Source organism: Solanum tuberosum, unplaced genomic scaffold (assembly GCF_000226075.1).
Source record: "Solanum tuberosum cultivar DM 1-3 516 R44 unplaced genomic scaffold, SolTub_3.0 scf00517, whole genome shotgun sequence".
In the NCBI taxonomy this organism is placed as follows: Eukaryota; Viridiplantae; Streptophyta; class Magnoliopsida; order Solanales; family Solanaceae; genus Solanum; species Solanum tuberosum.
This window is the reverse complement of record NW_006239435.1, coordinates 239,007-257,754: the sequence shown is the minus strand read 5'-3', so window position 1 is coordinate 257,754 and position 18,748 is coordinate 239,007. Positions and strand designations below refer to the sequence as shown.

The following is an 18,748-nucleotide window of genomic DNA, read 5'->3' as shown; positions in this document are numbered from 1 at the left end:
GAGAAAAATCCCTAACTTAGTCAAGGGTAATTAGTCAACTTTTATTAACTATACAATAAGAATTAGACTGTGTGTTGTGCGTGCTCCTTATTTTTTTATACGACAATAACAATAATATATTCAATATAATATCACAAATAAATATAATAAAGAGGGAGTATATATCTTATTCTTATTTTTATAAAATGAAAATGTTATTTCTGATATATTAAAATTCCGACTAAGAATTTTTTGTCCAATAACACTAAACGATAAGTCTTGATGGTTTAATTTTCTACATCGAGTTCACTTGTGTAGCCTCCTATATCTTTTTATTTATAATATTTTAGCCATATTTGAGCCTTATATTACGATAAGTAGTTGTTCGTAATATCGACATGCTAACATCTTGTAACATATCCCAATTCCCAAGCATTTTTATAGTTTCTCAGTAAGGTAATCAATACACAATAATGTCAATAGAATTAATCTTAACACTATTAATGATAATATTAATAATACATCTTATTTAATATTTTCCCTGTCCCATTTTATATGATTTACTTTCATTTTTAGTCAGCCTAAAAAAATGACATATTTCTATATTTTTGTACTCTAATTTAGCTTTAAAATGCTCAGTTTACCATTAATAACATGATTTATAGCCGGCCACACATATATCTATAATTCATTTTACACCACCATTTTCAAAAATAGATCTTTATTTTTTAAAATCTGTGTCAAGTCAAACTAACTCATATAAATTGAAACGATGAAAATACTATTTTTATATATCTTATCAAACTATACTAGTTATAGTCTCATATTCTGTTCTTTGTCCCCTTACTCCTATTCACATGGTCCATCACGTCTTAAAAAAAAGAAATAATTCCAAAACTATAAATAAAAAACCCAGTTTCACCATCAAAGAATGTAGTATAGTAGATGAAGTTATTTTTTTCTTAACCAGAGTCTTAGGTTCACGCTCAAAAATATGAAAAATAATTAGTAGTAGAGAGCAAAAAACTCGGAGAGAAAAAAAGGGGAGTAAGTAACGGTTAACCATGAGATATGGTGTATAATACACGTGTATACAAGGAACCAATCGTCATGCTTAACATACACGTTTTGTAGAACTTATACCATTATAGTAAGTTAATGATAACACGTAAGGTAACAAATCTAGGAAATTAAACTAGAGTAGAAAATGACACCAACATACTGAACAAAAAAAAACATATTTCACAGTCGTATTATATTTATTAATAAAATTAATTAATAGATTGAATATTGTAAAATATTTTTTTTTAAAAAAGGGTGATGAAAGTGAGTTGACTATAAGGAAGAAACTGGTTAGAAGTAAAGTTGGTACAGCAAACGTCCTAAATCTTCACCTAATTCATTTTTGGAACAAATTAATTAAAATGACTTTCACTTTTTTTGAATATTTGGCTTTTGTTGTTTTCTTGTTATGCCAACCAAAAATCTTTTGTTTTCCGACAGATTTTTATGGTTTAGTATTTTAAAAATATTTAATTGGTTTAGTATCGTATAAGCTACTCTTTTAGTTATACATAAGTCCAAGATGACTTAATCAAATAAATGGGAAATTACTATATAGCTGAAATAATATATTAATAACGACAACGGTAGATTTGAGCTTTGGGTATAGAGAAAATTATGTGTTTCAAATGGGCTTTGCAATGCGCGATTCGAATTTAGTCGAGATTTCAGTGTGGACTCTGAACACCAGATGAGAAAAAAAAATAACGATAATTGTATACTTTTCTCATGAAAAATATTAATAAAGAACTTTTTTTTTTCAATTTCGCATAATTTAAGATTTTTTTTTTCATTTTTTAAAGCGTGCTAGCTTTACTATTGGAGTGCATGGCAGTGGGCTTATATCAAGGACTTAATACACCACTTATTAGGGAATAATGGACTTGAAAGTCTTCATGTGAACTAATGAGGCCTCAAACTAGGTAAATCATGGGCTCACCAAGGGCTTAATACACAAAAAGTTTTGTTTTCATTGTTTTCGTTTCAACGAAAGGTTCAAAAATAACTTCAATTTGTATTCATGATTAAATATAAGAGAAAATTGTATATAATAGCAAACTATTAATTCAAATTAAATGCTATTAATATAGTTTGATTTAATTGTACCTCATAGCAAACTGTTGCTATTTCACCTCTCTCCTGGTGAATCTCGCTTGCCACTCTCGTTCTCTCCCTCGCCTCTCTCATTTTTTATACAAACGCAAGTGTATAAAGTGTGTTTGTGTTTGTATAAAGCGAGAGAAAATTGTAGATATACATATATTTTCGTTCCCCTCTCTCCCTTCTCCCAGATCTCGCTCGCCACTCTCCCAGATCTCGCTCTCTCACTTTATACAAAAAACGTTGTTTTATTTAAAATATATATACAAGGAAATGACTGAGTTTTGAAAATCGATTAAACTTATAGTTTAAGAGAAATCGAATTTCCAAAAGGACAGAGTCGCCACTTAATTTTTTAATTAAAAAAATCAAGAAAAAATACAAGATTTTTCAAAAGACTTAAACAGATAAAATCAATTGAAAATAAAAGGGTTCGAAGTTCGATGTACATTCCGAGAAGGTGTTAGGCCCTCGAAATGCCCGCTAACTTGCGGTTGACCGACAATTTGACTTAAAATGATTTGACTAATTTTAAAATTTTAACAAAGTAAAAGAACTCATTTATTTTAACTAAATATTTTTAAAATTTAACTAAGTAAAGGATTCACAACTTTGACTAATTTTAAAAGTTTAACGAAGTAAGAGAACTCATTTATTTCAACTAAATATTTTAAAATTTAACTAAGTAAAGAACACACAACTGTGACTTACTTTTTAAAAAAAAAAAAAAATTTAGCTAAGCAAATGAACTTATTTATTTATTACTATTATTATTATTATTATTATTATTTTATCACTATTATTATTATTATCATTTTATTTATCTTAAGGGGGGATGAACTAAAGAGGAATTTTCTAAAGGGGGAGGGGGGGTAACTTAAATATCGACAAAACTAAAATAGAGCTAAGTAATAAATAAGTTGTATATATAAGAAAAGATAAATATTTTAATTTTTGAATATAAAGAGAAACGACTATCTTCGAAAATTTAATCAAATTAAAACCAATTCATTTAAAGAGTTAGTCACTAAAATAACAAATAAATACAAGAGGAGAAAGGAGAAAATTTGAACTTGGGCTTTTGCCCAAATTCGGGAAGGAAAAAAAAAAAGAGACTTTGCAACTAACTTTGAAGATTAATTCGAGAAGAAAGAATGTAACAAAAATATATCATTTAAATTAAATGTTTTGAAATCATTTAGAAAGAAAAAATAAACTTTTTCAAGATGGTCAAGTAAAGAGAACTAATTCAATAAGACGAAATAAGTTACCATAATCAAAAGTGGTTCATCTCTAGGGGATTAATTAAGTTAAATAACCAAATCACATAAAATGGGTTAGAGAATTAATACAAATAAATAAATAATGGCAATAACAAGAGGATGCCCAAGTTTGGGCCAAATCTGATGGACTTTAGGCCCATTTTCGCCCCAAAGACCTGTGTATATCGATGTATATAAACCGTATTCTGATCCATTTTCGTGTATATCGGACTGTATTCCGAGGGTATGCAGCCTATTTTGACCCCTGCAACCTGCACTTCATTTTTTTTAACCTGTATATCAGTATTTCTGCCATGTATACTGCTGTATACAGCAGGTATGCAGCCCTCTTTTTGGGCTTTTCGAGACCTGCCACTAGTCCCTGACCCCGGTAAACTTGTTCTTAATTCGAACTTCACTTAAGTCTGACTCGACGGAGAGAGATTTGGGGTCCTTACAGCCCATTCAAAATGCGAAGGCAAAGAGTCTCCCACGGACTCGGAAAGGTCCATACAAGAAAAGCAAGAGGGCAAAAGTTAGCATTCAAAATAATAATACAAGCGAGTCATAATTTAAACAAGACATGGCTCAAATGAAATGGAAACCACTTAAGAAAATCAAAACCAAGAATGCAACTAACCCAACTATAGAACCCAAAAGTAGTAGGTGACTTTGAGGAAGGCAAAACTGAATTAGCTAAACAAATGACAAGAATTAACGAACAAAGCTTGAAAATTTAACAGTAGCAGAGACATCTACTTATGAACCTTAGAACTTAAAGGGGTCGGAAAGGGGGCAGCAAAGGCAAGCAATATTATAGGGGATAATTAACCAGCAACCAACATCAACTCAAAAGATACACATAGAATACTCTAGGCAGCAAACCGATCAACACCAAAGGCTAAACACATTCCTAAGCATTCTACAAAGCTAACAATTTAAGAGACACTCAACTGCAAATGGAGGTATACACTTGACCACAAATTTAGCAAAAATGAAGACATAAAAAGGGCTCAAAATGGGTTACTCTTGGCAGTAAGGCAACAAAGAGATTCAAGAAACAAAGAAAAGCTGATACTTTGGAATAAAATGCAACTACACCACATACTATCTAACATACTAGTTAATCTTGAAATCCATACACCTATGTGAATAACAATCTTAACAGCAACAAAACTAAATACAGAACACATGATACTTGACGATAGTATGAGCAAAATAACTTAGATTCATCGACATTCAAATATCAAACGAAGCAGAAGACTATATAGACTCGAACAGTGAAACATAGAATCAATCATACTAAAGCTAAAGTGGCAAAACGATATTAAACATAGACAAAAGTGATCACTTAAGCATACATGTATAGCATATACAAGCTACCGTCCATCAAAATCAATTAATAGCAACACAACAACAAAATAGTGAATTCATTACACCGAGACACCATGTCAAAGCACAAAAAGGTGAAGAAAGTATTATGGATGAGACATTACCTCTTCTTGGGCAGCGAACGAGACCGAGACGAGTAGGGGAGCAACCTTCCACTATCCTTCTATTGCACGAGCTCAGATTCAAACAGCAAGCCCCAAGAAGATTTGAACGAAACCGAAACAGTGACCCTTTTAAACTATATTTTCTATCGATAAATTATGACTAACTTTGTACCTCTCTGCCTCAATCTCTTTTTCAATCTCTTTTTTTTAAAACTATTTTTCCAATACCAAATTCCTCCTCCTTACAAATGAATGGAAAAGATGTTATATAGAGGAAATTAGGGTAGATTTTTTGGGGGAATCCGGATGGAATTAGGGCCAACTTGAATTTCAAACTCAAAAATTATTTCACCATTTAAGGGAAACACCCTTTTTCCTGCAATTTTGACTCTTTCCGGAAGAGGAAAGGAGGGTAGACGCGTGCTCCCCTTTGCTGTTACGATATTAAATGCGGATAGGGACATTGGAGAAGAAACAAGAAAAATCGCAGCCTAGTACTAGTTCACGCGTTCCTCGTTGCTTTCCGTGTGTTTTGACGGAATTTCAGAGCTGTTTGGACTCATGAAATTGGCGTCCGACTTGCTGCTCGTTTCTGGGTTTGAAGGAAGAAAAGGAGGACGCAGGGGTGGGGTCTGTATCGCTGTTGTTGCTGTATGTATTGCTGAGTATTGTTTGGTCTGTGAATTGGAATTGTGTGCTGGAGTGGGCTGTAGGGAATTGGAAGGTAATGTTGAAATGGGTTTCTAGTGGGCTGCTGTAATTGTTCAACCAGGGGTTAGGCCCAAATTTGCTGAATTGGGTCACTAGAAAAATGTCCCAAAAATTTGCCTCTTAATGGGTTTAAGGTAAGGCAAGAAAAGGCTAAAAGTGCAATACGAATTAATTAATAAGCTTCTTTATTTTGACGAAATAAAATAATTCACATAATTATAACTAATTAATTTAAGGTATAAATTATTATATAACTAAAATAATTAGAGTTAATATCTCAAACGATCATTCAACTAAGAGTTTTTATCTTACAAAATCATTTACCCTAATTTAACATTAAAAAATCTAACATGACAAAATAATTTTTTTTTTCTAATATTATACACAGACCCCACAGATACACAAAATTCATTTTTTCACCAAATCCACTGACAAGTTAAATAACGAATTCAAATAGATGATTAAATATTTTTTAACGCGCATTTTAGCAAGAAATTGAACTCAAAAAAAAATGTTTATGTTATAAATAAGAGAAAAATTACTATTACTAAAGTAATAAGAAAACGTTGGCCTGGCAAAACATATCACAGTAAGGTCAAAATATTCTAAAATGATATCAAATAAATAACTTATTGATAAAATAGATTCAAAGTCAACGAAAAAGAAATAAATATTGCACATGCATTTGGTAGTTGTAAATTTAGTTAATACCGTATACTGTTTAATTGATACGTGTTTCAAAAATAGATTTGTATCATTTAACTACAGTTATTAATCATAGAAAAGAGCTAAAAATGGTAGATCTCATGCTAAAATGCTGAAAATATTTACTTACCAATCAACCTAAATACACTATTTTAATTTGGGAGTGTGTGGGTGGGATAAAAGAAATTAATTTTCCTTAATTTTGTTTATTTGATTTGGTTGAATGATTTTATTGATACAAAATAAAGTTTAATGACTTCACAATATAAATTCGCATAGTTGAGTGACATTTTAAGATATTAACTCAAATAATTAACCAAATATTTAATTAAAACAAAATCTTTTTGAGACGATTTTCGAATATTTATAAAATATACTAATTTACATACATAATTATGTAAAACATATATATTATCTAAAAATTATAAAAAGTGACAAAACTATTTAAAATAACTTGAAAAATGTTTTGAATTTTATAAAGTCATTTATTTCAAATCGTTTGGAATTTTAAGAAGCTCAAAATTAATTCCTATCATGGATGGTCAAAATTAGGTGTCAACAAACGCAAATTGTATAAAATGCGTTTGTGTTTGTATAAAGCGAGAAAAATTGTATATATATATATATATATTTCGTCCCTCTCTCCCCTCTCCCAGATCTCGCTCGCCACTCTCCCAGATCTCGCTCGCTTTACTCGTCTCTCTCACTTTATACAATTGATCTTTTTGTATATGTATACCAAAGCAGATTATACAACTGCTTTCTTTGTATATGTATAGCGAAATATACATATTTATGTTTGCTATGGAACGCAATTATGCAAACTTTGCTATAGCATACAAATATGAATTTTGTGTTTGCTATATGTGAAAGTTGCTCATTATAATATATGTATACTTAGCAAACTCATAAAGATAAGATTTTTCTTTGAAAGCGGCCTTTATTTTAAAAAGGAGTCTCAATTAAAGCCCAACCAAAAGGAGCAACAAAAGCAGCGTCATTAGCGTCAGTAAAGAAAGCAAATGTAAATTTACCTTTGCATAAAGTTTAGGAACTAAAGAAGAAGTGACGTTTCCCATCCTCCCATCATCCTCGAGTTTCATATTTGAACTATTCAATAACATCTTTTTCCCTGAATTATAACTTTCTTTAGATTAAAAATATTTTGGTCAAATAAGTCCACCTAGCACAAAGATTTCACGGTAAATTAAGAGAGTTCCGTGAAACCTTAATAATTTAGGTATGAAAATATGTCACTCCAATAATAGCTCGTGTTCGCACGCAACAGTCAAATGCTGACAATGCTGTCAGGGCATGCATATTGCCAACACCCATTGTTTAAGCGCAACAAAGGCAAAATCAAAATTTAAAACTTTATAACAATGATTTCAAATGCTAACAAGTAATAAGTAATAATTATGTTCTAAACTTAATAATTGTATATTTAGAATAAAAATAGACGGACCCATATCGGGTTTCTAGCTCCGCCCCTGCGCGCAGAAAAGGATGCGGCCCCTCCAAGTGCCGCCTACTGGACCAGCTTTTCCTTTGTTCAAGTCCAAGTCATAGTTAATGTAAATGTAAAGTAGCTTTACTTCTTGTATTTTTATTATGCGCTTCTAGTTTATTTATGTCAAATTCATGTAACTAGGGTTTATTTTTTTAAAAGTCTGATTAAGGGGTATCAAGTAGTCAAACTTTCAAACAAGAATACTCGATTAATAGTTATTTTCTCTAATGCAAGCAAACTTTCACACATTTTCATTCATGTTCTCTCAATTGCTAATATTGACTTTTTCCTACGTCACAGTCTAATCTAGCGTACAAATAATCTCTTTTGTTGGAAGATACTAACTGAACACACAAATAATACGCCGTGCAACAATATTGTTTGGGGGCTTGTATCATAAACCATTGTCATCTCAACTTATCTCTTAACTTTTTTGATTTTTTTTTTTCTTAAACTAAAGAAGGAAAAGGATAACAAAAAAAGAATAGAAAAAAAAAAAAAAAACACTATACTTTCTATGGTTTGAGGTGTGACAGGGTCATGTTATAATAGTTTAGTTATATAATTCTGGGCATAGTGTGTACCCCCATTGATACAAAAGTCCAAAATGTAACTGATGGTATCACATGATGAAAAGAGTTGGAACACCAAAAAGTGTTGGGATATTACATGGCCCCCTCCATGTGCATTACCTCCTTCTTCATTACTCATAGCCAGCTATATTATTACTTAACCAAAAAGTAGCATATGGGAAATTAAACAAGAAAAAGTTGCACTTTTTTAAATTGTTTTTACACTAATCTTGATAATCACTTTTAATTTATTTATTTTAAAAAAAAAAAAACACTAGAAATAATTTTACTCTAGTCTAAGCATTACACTATGCAGATTCAGAATTTACAAATTCTGAATTCTATAAAAGATAGCTTACTGAGTACGAGATAAATTACTCCCTCATATTCATATTATATAATGTTTTTAACTTGGATATACCTCTTAAGAAATTCACTAGAGTAAAGTGTTTTCACTAAATTATTCTTAATTAATTAAATAGTATCTATTTAATATGATTTCTTGATTTATATGAATCACATTGTCTAAATAACGGTAAATTTGAAAAAAAAAAAAAAATATCATCTTGATTAAAAATTCTCTTATTTTGGACTATTTTGGACTGAATGTATAAGCTTAAAACACCTAAAAAAAATACCATGTAATATGGACCAGAGGGAGTATATTTATATATATTCAGTAGATTTCTTAACCATTCACACAATGTTTTACCAAAGCTACTGAATTTTGAAGAATCGTAGTTAGAACTCTTGCTTCGCCTTTGATTTCCAACAACATTTGAAACTAAATACAATTGGACAATAAAAGAACTTATACTAGTGTCATTTATCCCTTGTAAAAGAAATGAATTTCAGACTGAATCAACTTATACAAGATTGAAACAGCATGTTATAGTGCTGAACAACGCAGTTGATGATATTATACAACTTCTCAAATAACAAATAATTAAGCCGACTACTTTGGTAGGGAGCGCTCATACCCCCTCCAATTGAATCAGTGTATTTCGAATACCAGATGTCTAACTCGAACAAAATAAGTTGACTACTAGCAGCAGTACTGCAATGTTCAGATATGTTGCAAGAGAAACACAACAAACAGCAGAGGAAACAGGTGAAAAAGCAGAAGGTGCAAGAGCAGCAGAATCAGGGCCAATAGGGTACATCACATCATCAGGATTTTTACTCGGATTCGAAGGAATAGTTGGTATTGAAGAAACTGGAGGCACCACACCACCAGAAGAAGGCAAGAGAGGTGCAATATCTGGTGATATCTCTGAGAATGGAGACGCCGCTGGCACCGGAGGATTTGCAAGAAACTCTACTGGTGTTGCTGATATCAACTTCCTCTCCACATTCAGTGACACTGCTAAAGGTGTTTTTGCAATGAATATGCACATAATGAGTGTTGCTACAACAAGAAAGCAAAAGGTGCTGGCCATTATCTCAGAAAACTAAAATTCAGTTTAATTCAATTCCTTTTTCTCTTGCTAATGATGAAGAAATCAATAGCACATAGGCTCTTTATCTCTCTTTTTTTGAACAATAATGAGTGAGGAGAGAAAAAAGATGAAAAAGGAGAGATTGATCTAAGATGGGCTATGATTAAAGGTGAGCAAAAGGTTTGACAATTTATATGAATTTAGTGAGTGGTATTGTAAATATGTACAGGTTGGCATGTTAAGAAGTAGACAAAAATTCCCTAGGTGATAATAATTATTTATTATCTTAAGTACTTTATTTTAATTATATCATGCTTTTTTCTAAAGGGTCTTTTATAGGTACTGATCTGGGATCCTCTCAAAGTTGATTTATTGGGCAGTGGGCTCTATATATGATATTCCTTTTCTATTGCCCTAGTTGCAAATCACTGTTGGAGTTCTACAGTCTCAAGGACATGAACTAGTTCTAAGCATGACTCATTTTGACAAACTGAATTTGTTTCAAATATTTTACGTTTTAAAGAAATAAATTAGAGCATTACTTTTTCTCAAACTCATCCTTACTGCTCCAATTAGTAGAGTGTTTATTAAGTGAGACGTATAAGATAAACACAGATGACAGTATAAGCAAATAGTCGTTGAAAATATCTTTCTTAAGAGATGAACGTACACAAAAACTTAGAAGACAAAACAAGAATCAGAGAAACTATTACATTTAAATTTAACATAAGTGAAGAGAAACCAAAGATTGAATTATTGGTGGGCAAAGTTGTTGAAAGATCCCCCAAAAGGCAATCAAAATTACCTAGGGAATGATACAAACAAGAAAGTCCAAAAGCACTCATCTCCACCCTGAAGTTTCATAAGAATTTTAAAGTTAAAAGATACTATCTAGTATAATTTTTTATACAGTTACTTAATTATTCAAAAAGAGAACTTGGAGTTTGCCCATTAGAGCCAACTTAGTACAGAAAATGACAAAACTAAGTCATAAAATTAATATGTGCCTTCCAACTTTTCTACCTTTTACAAAGTGGCTCTAGCATCTTTCAGTGTGATTACCTATTAATAATTATTAACCTTAGTTAACTGCATTGGACATTAATAAATTCTAAAAATTGACATCAGAGTTTGATTTTAATATAGCTAGCTCTAAAAGCAAGAACCTAGAGATACAACAAGTCTGGACATCAAAACTTAAAAAAATATAGTGAATAAACATAAAATAGAATATCATAAAGCCCCTTATGTTGTCTTTGGGTGGAAGTCTAATAGGTTGGTGCTGGGACATGTGCACATATAACTGCTACTCAAAACACAGCTAAGAATTTACGAAGTATGTAGTTGCCTCAAAATCAACTTTAAAATTGCAGGACTGAAGTTGAAAATCTCGAATTTAATGGTTGGCTTGCCAATGCACCAAAGCCTAATTTTAGACATGAGCCTAACTTCAGACCTGAATTTGTGAAGTTAGGCCCAAATTCAGTTATTTTACAAATACTAAAGTGTCCCCCTTGAAATTTAGTAAATCAAATTACAAGTTACCCTGATGTGTGACCTCTTAAGTTATGAGACCATACCTTTTTGCCGTTAGATGGAAGTTCATACGCTGTAATACATTTTCTTGACTGTTAAACTTTGCCACACGCCTGAGGTTCAGATATTTTACTAGCTGCAGGTATACATTCTACCCTGTCAGAATGGTGGTTTACACAATTGTTTATGGATTCAGTCTTCACAGGTGGTAGATTTTCAAATCAAACTATAAATGGAAATGAGCAGTAAGGATCATCATTGTAGTAACTGAGGAATGCCTCTTGTCTGTCTGACTGTATTGTATATGTTTGTGAGGCATCTTTGTCAGCGTATCTAAGATAAGTATCACATGAACAAACGCTACATGTTCATCAAATGAATCGAGCACTATGCCAGGCTTGCCTCAACTGCAAAACACCTAAAATAAAATATAATATTCTTATTCAACTGCTTATCATTTAGGAATAAAAAAAACTAAATTGTAAATTACGTAACTATGGAATTACTGAGAATAAGGGGGATGGGCTGTTCGCTCACGTTAATTCAGATAAACTGAATCTCGAGTTTGAATGGTTGAACTAAATAGAAAGCTCAACTTCAAACTAATACAAGCTGACTTGAGATTTATTCACAAACATGTCAGTATTTTACAGCTCTACTATAACTATTTCTCTTTTATTAACCCAAAGTTCAAACAAAAGATCCCAACCCAAAAATTAAAATAAAAGATTCACCTCAGATGCAACCACTTTGAAAGTGTAACATACCTCACAATCCACCAGGGAGCCAGACCAATATCTTCTCGTTCAGCGCTTCCGCAAATTCATCCCAGGTTCATACAACCTGAAGACAAGCATCTCACTTTTGTTTCGCAACATCAAATAAATTTTATTGGAGGACAGAGGTGAGCATATCTTTTGCTTGTTCAACTAGATTAGCCATGGAATATCTGTTTGACTTTTAGCTGCATTTAGCGTCAAACAGCTCATTCCTGGGAAGGTTATTACAAAGCTAAAGTAAATTTATAGCATCAAGTTTGGTATCCAAAAGTAACAAATTTAACAACAAACAAAAATGATTACTATTGTCCTGTCCTATTTGACTTTCTTAAACAACTGGCAAGTAGAAAGAAAAGACAGAAGCTACATTTCCTACCTGGTCGTTTGCAAGGCCTTTTTATCCTGGTTCAATTCTAAGGGGAAACCCCCTTCATTTTCCCAGGAAAAAAATATTTCCAGCCAGGTAATAGTTCTCTCTGAGGTCAGCCACGGCACGAAAATCTGATTCATTCACGTTTTTAGCTATGACAGAACATGCATCAAAGATCCCTTGAGTGTGAGCATCCTTTGAAGGGCGCAGGAAGAATAATTACTTGAGTTGTCGCTACTATAGGAGGTCAGATCAGCCCCTCTCATCCCCATGAACAACATCACTATACCAACCTGCCACAACATCAGTAAAAAGAAGTGAGAGTTAGCTTGAATAACAAAGTGGAAAACTACAAAGACAGTTTCTAAATAGCTTTGAATTTGTATCGCTCTGGTCGTATAGGCCCATGAATTCTGCCAGACCATAGCCTTCTCTCCTCATTTTCAAAATTTATCTCCAAACATTTTTGTAAAACTCTGTCCTAGACATTGTGAAATAGCACCTTGGATATCACAGACAGTGTTAGGAATTAAATCCTGGCAAATAAAGTTAATGAGTGACAGATAGAAACACCAAGAATTTTCAGAGAGAACACTGTTAAGAACTGCCAAACGATGTGCATGACTGAATTGTGAAATAGCACCTTGGATATCACAGACAGTGTTAGGAATTAAATCCTGGCAAATAAAGTTAATGAGTGACAGATAGAAACACCAAGAATTTTCAGAGAGAACACTGTTAAGAACTGCCAAACGATGTGCATAACTGAAGCAGACGGATGCCTAAACTATAGTGTATAGAGTCCCCAGCAAATCCTGGCAAATAAACTATAGTGTATAGCACCTTGGATATCACGACAGTGCTAGGAATTAAATCCTGGCAAATAAAGTTAATGAATGACAGATAGAACACCAAAAATTTTCAGAAAAAACACTGTTAAGAACTGCCAAACGATGTGCATAACTGAAGCAGACGGATGCCTAAACTATAGTGTATAGAGTCCCCAGCAAATTTCTTTAACTCACGCATCTTTCCCTTAGTGACCAGAACAGCTAAGAACTCTTCATATCTACATCTACATAATTCCAAGAACCTCAATTGTAGATGGTAGCATGATCACTACTTTATAAAAAGATAGTAACATGATCACCACTTCTAGAAAGATACTAATTTGTATAAGCAAATATATCCAACAGACTTGAATGATAAGGCTGTAAGCTGACAGCAGCAAGTCTTTTCTGTCCTAAATCAAGGCATCTGAGAAACAAACTGCTAATTCTCACAAAGCCCTTCAACTGGGATGTGCTCACAAAATAATGCAACAAGATTAGAAGAAAACCATTGTTACAAGAACATGACCGAGCCGGAAAAAAGAAAACAATTAATAGCTTCAAAAGCTAAAAAATAAAGTTAACCTCTTCTCCCACTGCTGCAATAATTATCTGGAGACCTGTACTGCACTTTGTCTTACATATCACTCCAGCTTCGACCAGAACTCTTATGGATTTTCTTTTCTACCATCAGCCTCCTGACCAAAGCAGATCTTTCCCAGTCCTCAGAAGTAGCAAATATGTTTGATAACTGCACGAAAGCACCTGAATTCTCAGGATCAAGCTCTATAATGCGTTGGGCCACGAGCTGTCCTAGTATCTTGTTACCATGAGCTACACATCCTCTCAAAATGGATAACCACATGCTTGAATCTGCATCAAATGGCATCTTTTCGATGAGGTTCACAGCTTCTTCAAGACATCCTGCTCGTGCATAAAGATCTACCATACAGGAGTAATGTTCAATCCCTGGATCAATGTGGTAATCGTAATTCATTGAATAAAACCACCTTTTTCCCTCTTCTAGTAAACCACAATGATCACAGGCAGATAAGACACCAATAAATGTGATATTTGTTGGCGAAACACCTGCACTTCTCATTTCGTGGAATAGATTCAAAGCTTCATTTCCGTAACCATTTGTAGCATAACCCATCAACATAGAATTCCACGAAACCTCATCGGATTTCATCATTTGGTCAAAGAGCTTCCTGGCATCACTAACAAAACCACACTTGCAATAGAAATCAATTAAGGAGGTAGAAATTATTTGATCACAATCAATGCCGATGATAACAGCTCTTGCAAAAATCTGTTCACCAAGTTCAACTGAAGCAATGCTTGCACAGGCACTGATCACACTTGAAAAGCTAAATTTGTCCATCCTAAAATCCATCCTATTCATCCTGTAGAAAAGATTCAGTGCTTCAACTGGACAACCATTTTGATTAAGACCAATTATCATAGAGTTCCAAGATATTAAGCTCTTGTAGGGCATTGACTCAAATAATTGCCTCGCATCTTCAATTCTGTTGCAGTTAAAATATATGGTAATCATAGAATTTAGCAAGATGGTATCATGTGTTTTGAGTTCATTAAAAACTTTGGAAGCTTCATCAGGACATCCACATTTAGCATATGTGTCGATGAGCGCACTAGCAACGACAAGGTCATCCAACAGTCCACGCTTAAAACCATAAACATGCACTTGCAAACAATTTTTAAGGGCATGTGCACTAGCACAGGCATTCAATACACTAGCTAATGTAGAGGAATCCCCTATAACTCCTTCTCTGAGCATCTCCTCAAAAAGCAATAATGCTTCTAACACTTCATAGCATGACACATACCCAGAAATCATGGAGTTCCATAATACAATACAAGGATCAGTTATCAGGTTGAATATCTTTCTAGCATCATCCATTCGACCACATTTTGAATATGCTGAAATTAGTGCTGACAAGGAAAAGTTATCAGGATTCTGCATTCTATTCAAAATATAGCTCGCATTATCCAAATCACCACCCTTTCCATACATGTTAACTAAAGAACTTGCCAACACAGAATCAACTTCAACTTCATCGACTATAATACGAGCATGAATTTGCTTCCCCAAATCAACACTTCTTGCGTTAGCACAAGCTCCTAATGCAGTTGCCAAAACAAATGAATCTATATGTGATGCAGCACCCGTCTCACGAAAATCCCAGTCTATAAACTCCTTAAACAAGCATAAAGCCACTCCAGGGAATCCCATTTTCGCATACCCATGAATAAGTCCATTCCAAACTACTTCATTCTTCCGTGGCATTTCACTCAATAGACTTCTAGCAACACCCAACTCCTCTGCTTTAACAAGACCAAGAATGACCACATTCCAAGAAAATTCATTCTTGGAAGGCATTAAACGAAACAAGTCCAAAGAGTTGTTTATCTTTCCCCATTTCATATACCCTTCAATCATGGTATTCCAAGTGAAGCAGTTTCTCTGAGACATTTCATCGAACAGTAACTCTGCATCAGCCATTTGTCCACACCTAGTGTACATTTGAAGAAGGCGATTGGCTATTGTTAGAGCAGAGTTAAGGATACCCCTTTTGAGGAAAACGAGGTGGAGTTGCTTCCCATTTGGAAGAGATTGGTTGCTGTTAACAGTATTGAGCAGTCGAGCACAAGATTGCAAGTCTAGCTCCATCTACTAGATTATGTGATCATAAATTTTTAAATGGTTCGACAAACACAGAAATTTAGCAAAAATATATCTTCAGGTGAAAATGATAAGGCAGTTGATCACACTAATACTCTGCAATGAGTTAATTACTCACTTCAACAATGTTTAATCTTCTAGTGGAGACTTGAAGGAAAATTTTCTTTACAACTGATGGTTACACCAACTTTATTGTTTGGGGTTGAGTATTAGCTAATCAAAGAATTCTCATATTTCACAAGATGAAGTTTGCATAAATAAGGATGTTGCCTTGCATTATAGGGAGGTGTGGTTATATTAGGAGAGAAAAATTAGAAATGAAGACATTCGTGAAATTGAAAAAAAAAATTGGCGGAAGACGAGATGTCGGAAGCAAGATTGAGATGATTTGACATGCGCAAAGTTGGTTATGTTATTTGACATGCGCAAAGTTGGTTATGTTTGATATCACAATAGTGTAGAGGTAGATTGAAAAATATTACGGAGAAATGATTAAATAAGATATGACATAGTTTCAGCTTATCTAGGACATAACAATAGATAGGAGGTCGTGAAGGACACATATTAGGAAAGAAGGTTTAAAGGTAGTAGTGTGTTGTCTCACTAACCCGTCCATATTGCTTATGTAGTTTCTTACCTTTGATTTATGTAACTTTCTATTGTTTCTTGCACTTCCATTAGCATATTATCTTGTTATAGTTATTGTTCAATATGTTTTGTTATGCTTTCACTATATATATAAAAAATCTCTAAATATAATTTATTCCTCTCCAAACCCATTTTGCAGGACAGTATTGGTAGGCTGTTGTTGTTATATATAGGGAAAATTACGAGTATAAGCAAACATATACTAGTTAATTAGTTAACATAACTATAGTTTGCCTTAATTACAATTCGCGGCCTACTTTTAGCTATAATTACGTGACTCAACTTTTTAGTTTTGTATAGTTCGCACGTTTGTATAATTCGAAATTTGTATTATATAATTTGTATAATTCAGAATTTGTATAACTATTTATACTTTTGATGTTTGTAATTGTATAAATTCGTTATTTCGAGTTTATATAAAAATAACTGAATTATACAAATGTACCCGCGAATTATACAAACCTGCAAATTATACAAATGTACCCGCGAATTATACAAACGAAACAGCTTAAACTATAGCTACAACTCGTAAATGTGCAAACTATAGTTATGAAGTATAATTAATTAGAGCAACTTTCACATATAGCAAACACAAAAATCATATTTGTATGTTATAGCTATAATTTGCATATTTTGATTTGTATAATTCGCTAGATACATCCAATTTTATACAAATTGTTCAGTTTTGTATAAATTCATTTATACATTGTAATTTGTATAATAAGATCTGTATTTGTATAATTATAAGTGTCTAGGACGAAAATATATGTATTTGTATATGTATTTTTCTCTCGCTTTATACAAACACAAACACATTTTATACATTTGTATACCGAATGGGTAATTGTATACCGAAAATGGCTAATTGTATACCGAATTAGATGGAAAAAATGGGATATTTACTGTGAATTACAAATAAAATAAACTATGACTATATCATTTAATTTGAATTAATAGTTTGTTATTTCATACAATTTTCCCTAATTAAGTTCTCCTTATTATATTACCCGTTCACTAAACTTTAAATAAGTTTACAAAATGGGCTATATTTCAAAACATTGCCATCACAAGTGGCTACATTACTAGGCCCGACCCTAACGCTGGCCCAAACCCTAGACTTCCTCTTTACCCCTGCCACAAAAACGCCTCGTAGAACAACCATTAGAGCAACTCGAGAAGTAAGAGAGACGACTGAAAATACAAGTTCTCCGGCGCCGTCCAAGGCCTATAAATCGGAAGTTCCTCGCATTAGCAATTCTTTCCAACTTCCAAGTAATTCTAATTTCTTTTGCTTCTGTTTTCTCCACCCGAGTATTTTTCGAATTTAAGTGTTTGAAAGATTTTCTTATTGGGAAGTTTTTGTTTTTCTGAAATTAATTCGCAGATGAGGCTGTTAACTCACAATATGTTATCATCCAACATCAAGGGAGTCGCAAATGGATTTCCGTTGAAGATCGAGGTTGTGAAAGTGGTAGAGAAAGAGGTTGATTTTAATATCGATTTTCTCAAAAACATGTTCCATAAGGTTGAATGGAAGGCACTGGCGGAAGCTTCTACAACCATGGGTTACGCCGAACTGCCTGAAAATGTTGATGCTGCTATGCTCGACTCAGATGATTTCCTTCATAAGTTTCATCATGCCCTTCTTGAGCTTCATCTTGAAGAGGGTGCCTTGGTTTGTCCAGAGACTGGCCGGAAATTTCCTGTCAATAAAGGCATTCCCAATATGCTTCTTCATGAAGACGAGGTCTGATTAGTTTTTTTTTTTTTCTTTTTTGGGTATTGATGTGTTCCGGTTTGGAAATGGGGATTAGGGTTTAAGGGGTTTGATATGATATACCATTTTGATTGTAATGCTTTTATTGGAAGACATTGTCGATATTAAGGAGTAATTACCAGAACTTCTTTGTTGCACCACACCACTATATCTGAGATTGTAGTTTTCTGTTTTGAAGTTTATAAGTTTGACTTATTGCGGATATGGGTTTGTCCTTCAAAGTAGGTTTGCCTATTCTATTTTGAAGTTTATTAATTCGACTTA

General features: G+C 33.2%; 2 protein-coding genes across 3 annotated transcripts; one reads left to right on the top strand and one right to left on the bottom strand.

Moving 5' to 3' along the window:
• Positions 1-9,200: 9,200 nt before the first annotated feature.
• Positions 9,201-16,346, bottom strand: LOC102580158 (putative pentatricopeptide repeat-containing protein At1g77010, mitochondrial). 2 transcript variants are annotated; one of them, XM_006364794.2, is made up of 4 exons: positions 13,938-16,346; positions 12,529-12,815; positions 12,141-12,364; positions 9,201-11,791 (listed from the first exon to the last, which is right to left on the bottom strand). In XM_006364794.2, the coding sequence occupies exon 1, from the start codon at positions 16,045-16,047 to the stop codon at positions 13,990-13,992; it is 2,058 nt and encodes a 685-aa protein (XP_006364856.1). In that variant the 5' UTR covers positions 16,048-16,346; the 3' UTR covers positions 9,201-11,791; positions 12,141-12,364; positions 12,529-12,815; positions 13,938-13,989. The 2 variants fall into 2 exon arrangements, with proteins under 2 accessions (XP_006364856.1, XP_015159650.1); XM_015304164.1 differs by having other exon boundaries at positions 12,141-12,216.
• A 1,446-nt stretch (positions 16,347-17,792) lies between these two features.
• LOC102579838 (multifunctional methyltransferase subunit TRM112-like protein At1g22270) lies at positions 17,793-18,626 on the top strand. Its single transcript, XM_006364793.2, has 2 exons — positions 17,793-17,979; positions 18,092-18,626. The coding sequence occupies exon 2, from the start codon at positions 18,092-18,094 to the stop codon at positions 18,458-18,460; it is 369 nt and encodes a 122-aa protein (XP_006364855.1). The 5' UTR covers positions 17,793-17,979; the 3' UTR covers positions 18,461-18,626.
• The last annotated feature ends 122 nt before the right edge of the window (positions 18,627-18,748 follow it).

Excerpts from the sequence above, each read along its gene's own strand:
- LOC102580158 (XM_006364794.2), bottom strand. The coding sequence starts at position 16,047 with ATGGAGCTAGACTTGCAATCTTGTGCTCGACTGCTCAATACTGTTAAC.
- LOC102579838 (XM_006364793.2), top strand. The coding sequence starts at position 18,092 with ATGAGGCTGTTAACTCACAATATGTTATCATCCAACATCAAGGGAGTC.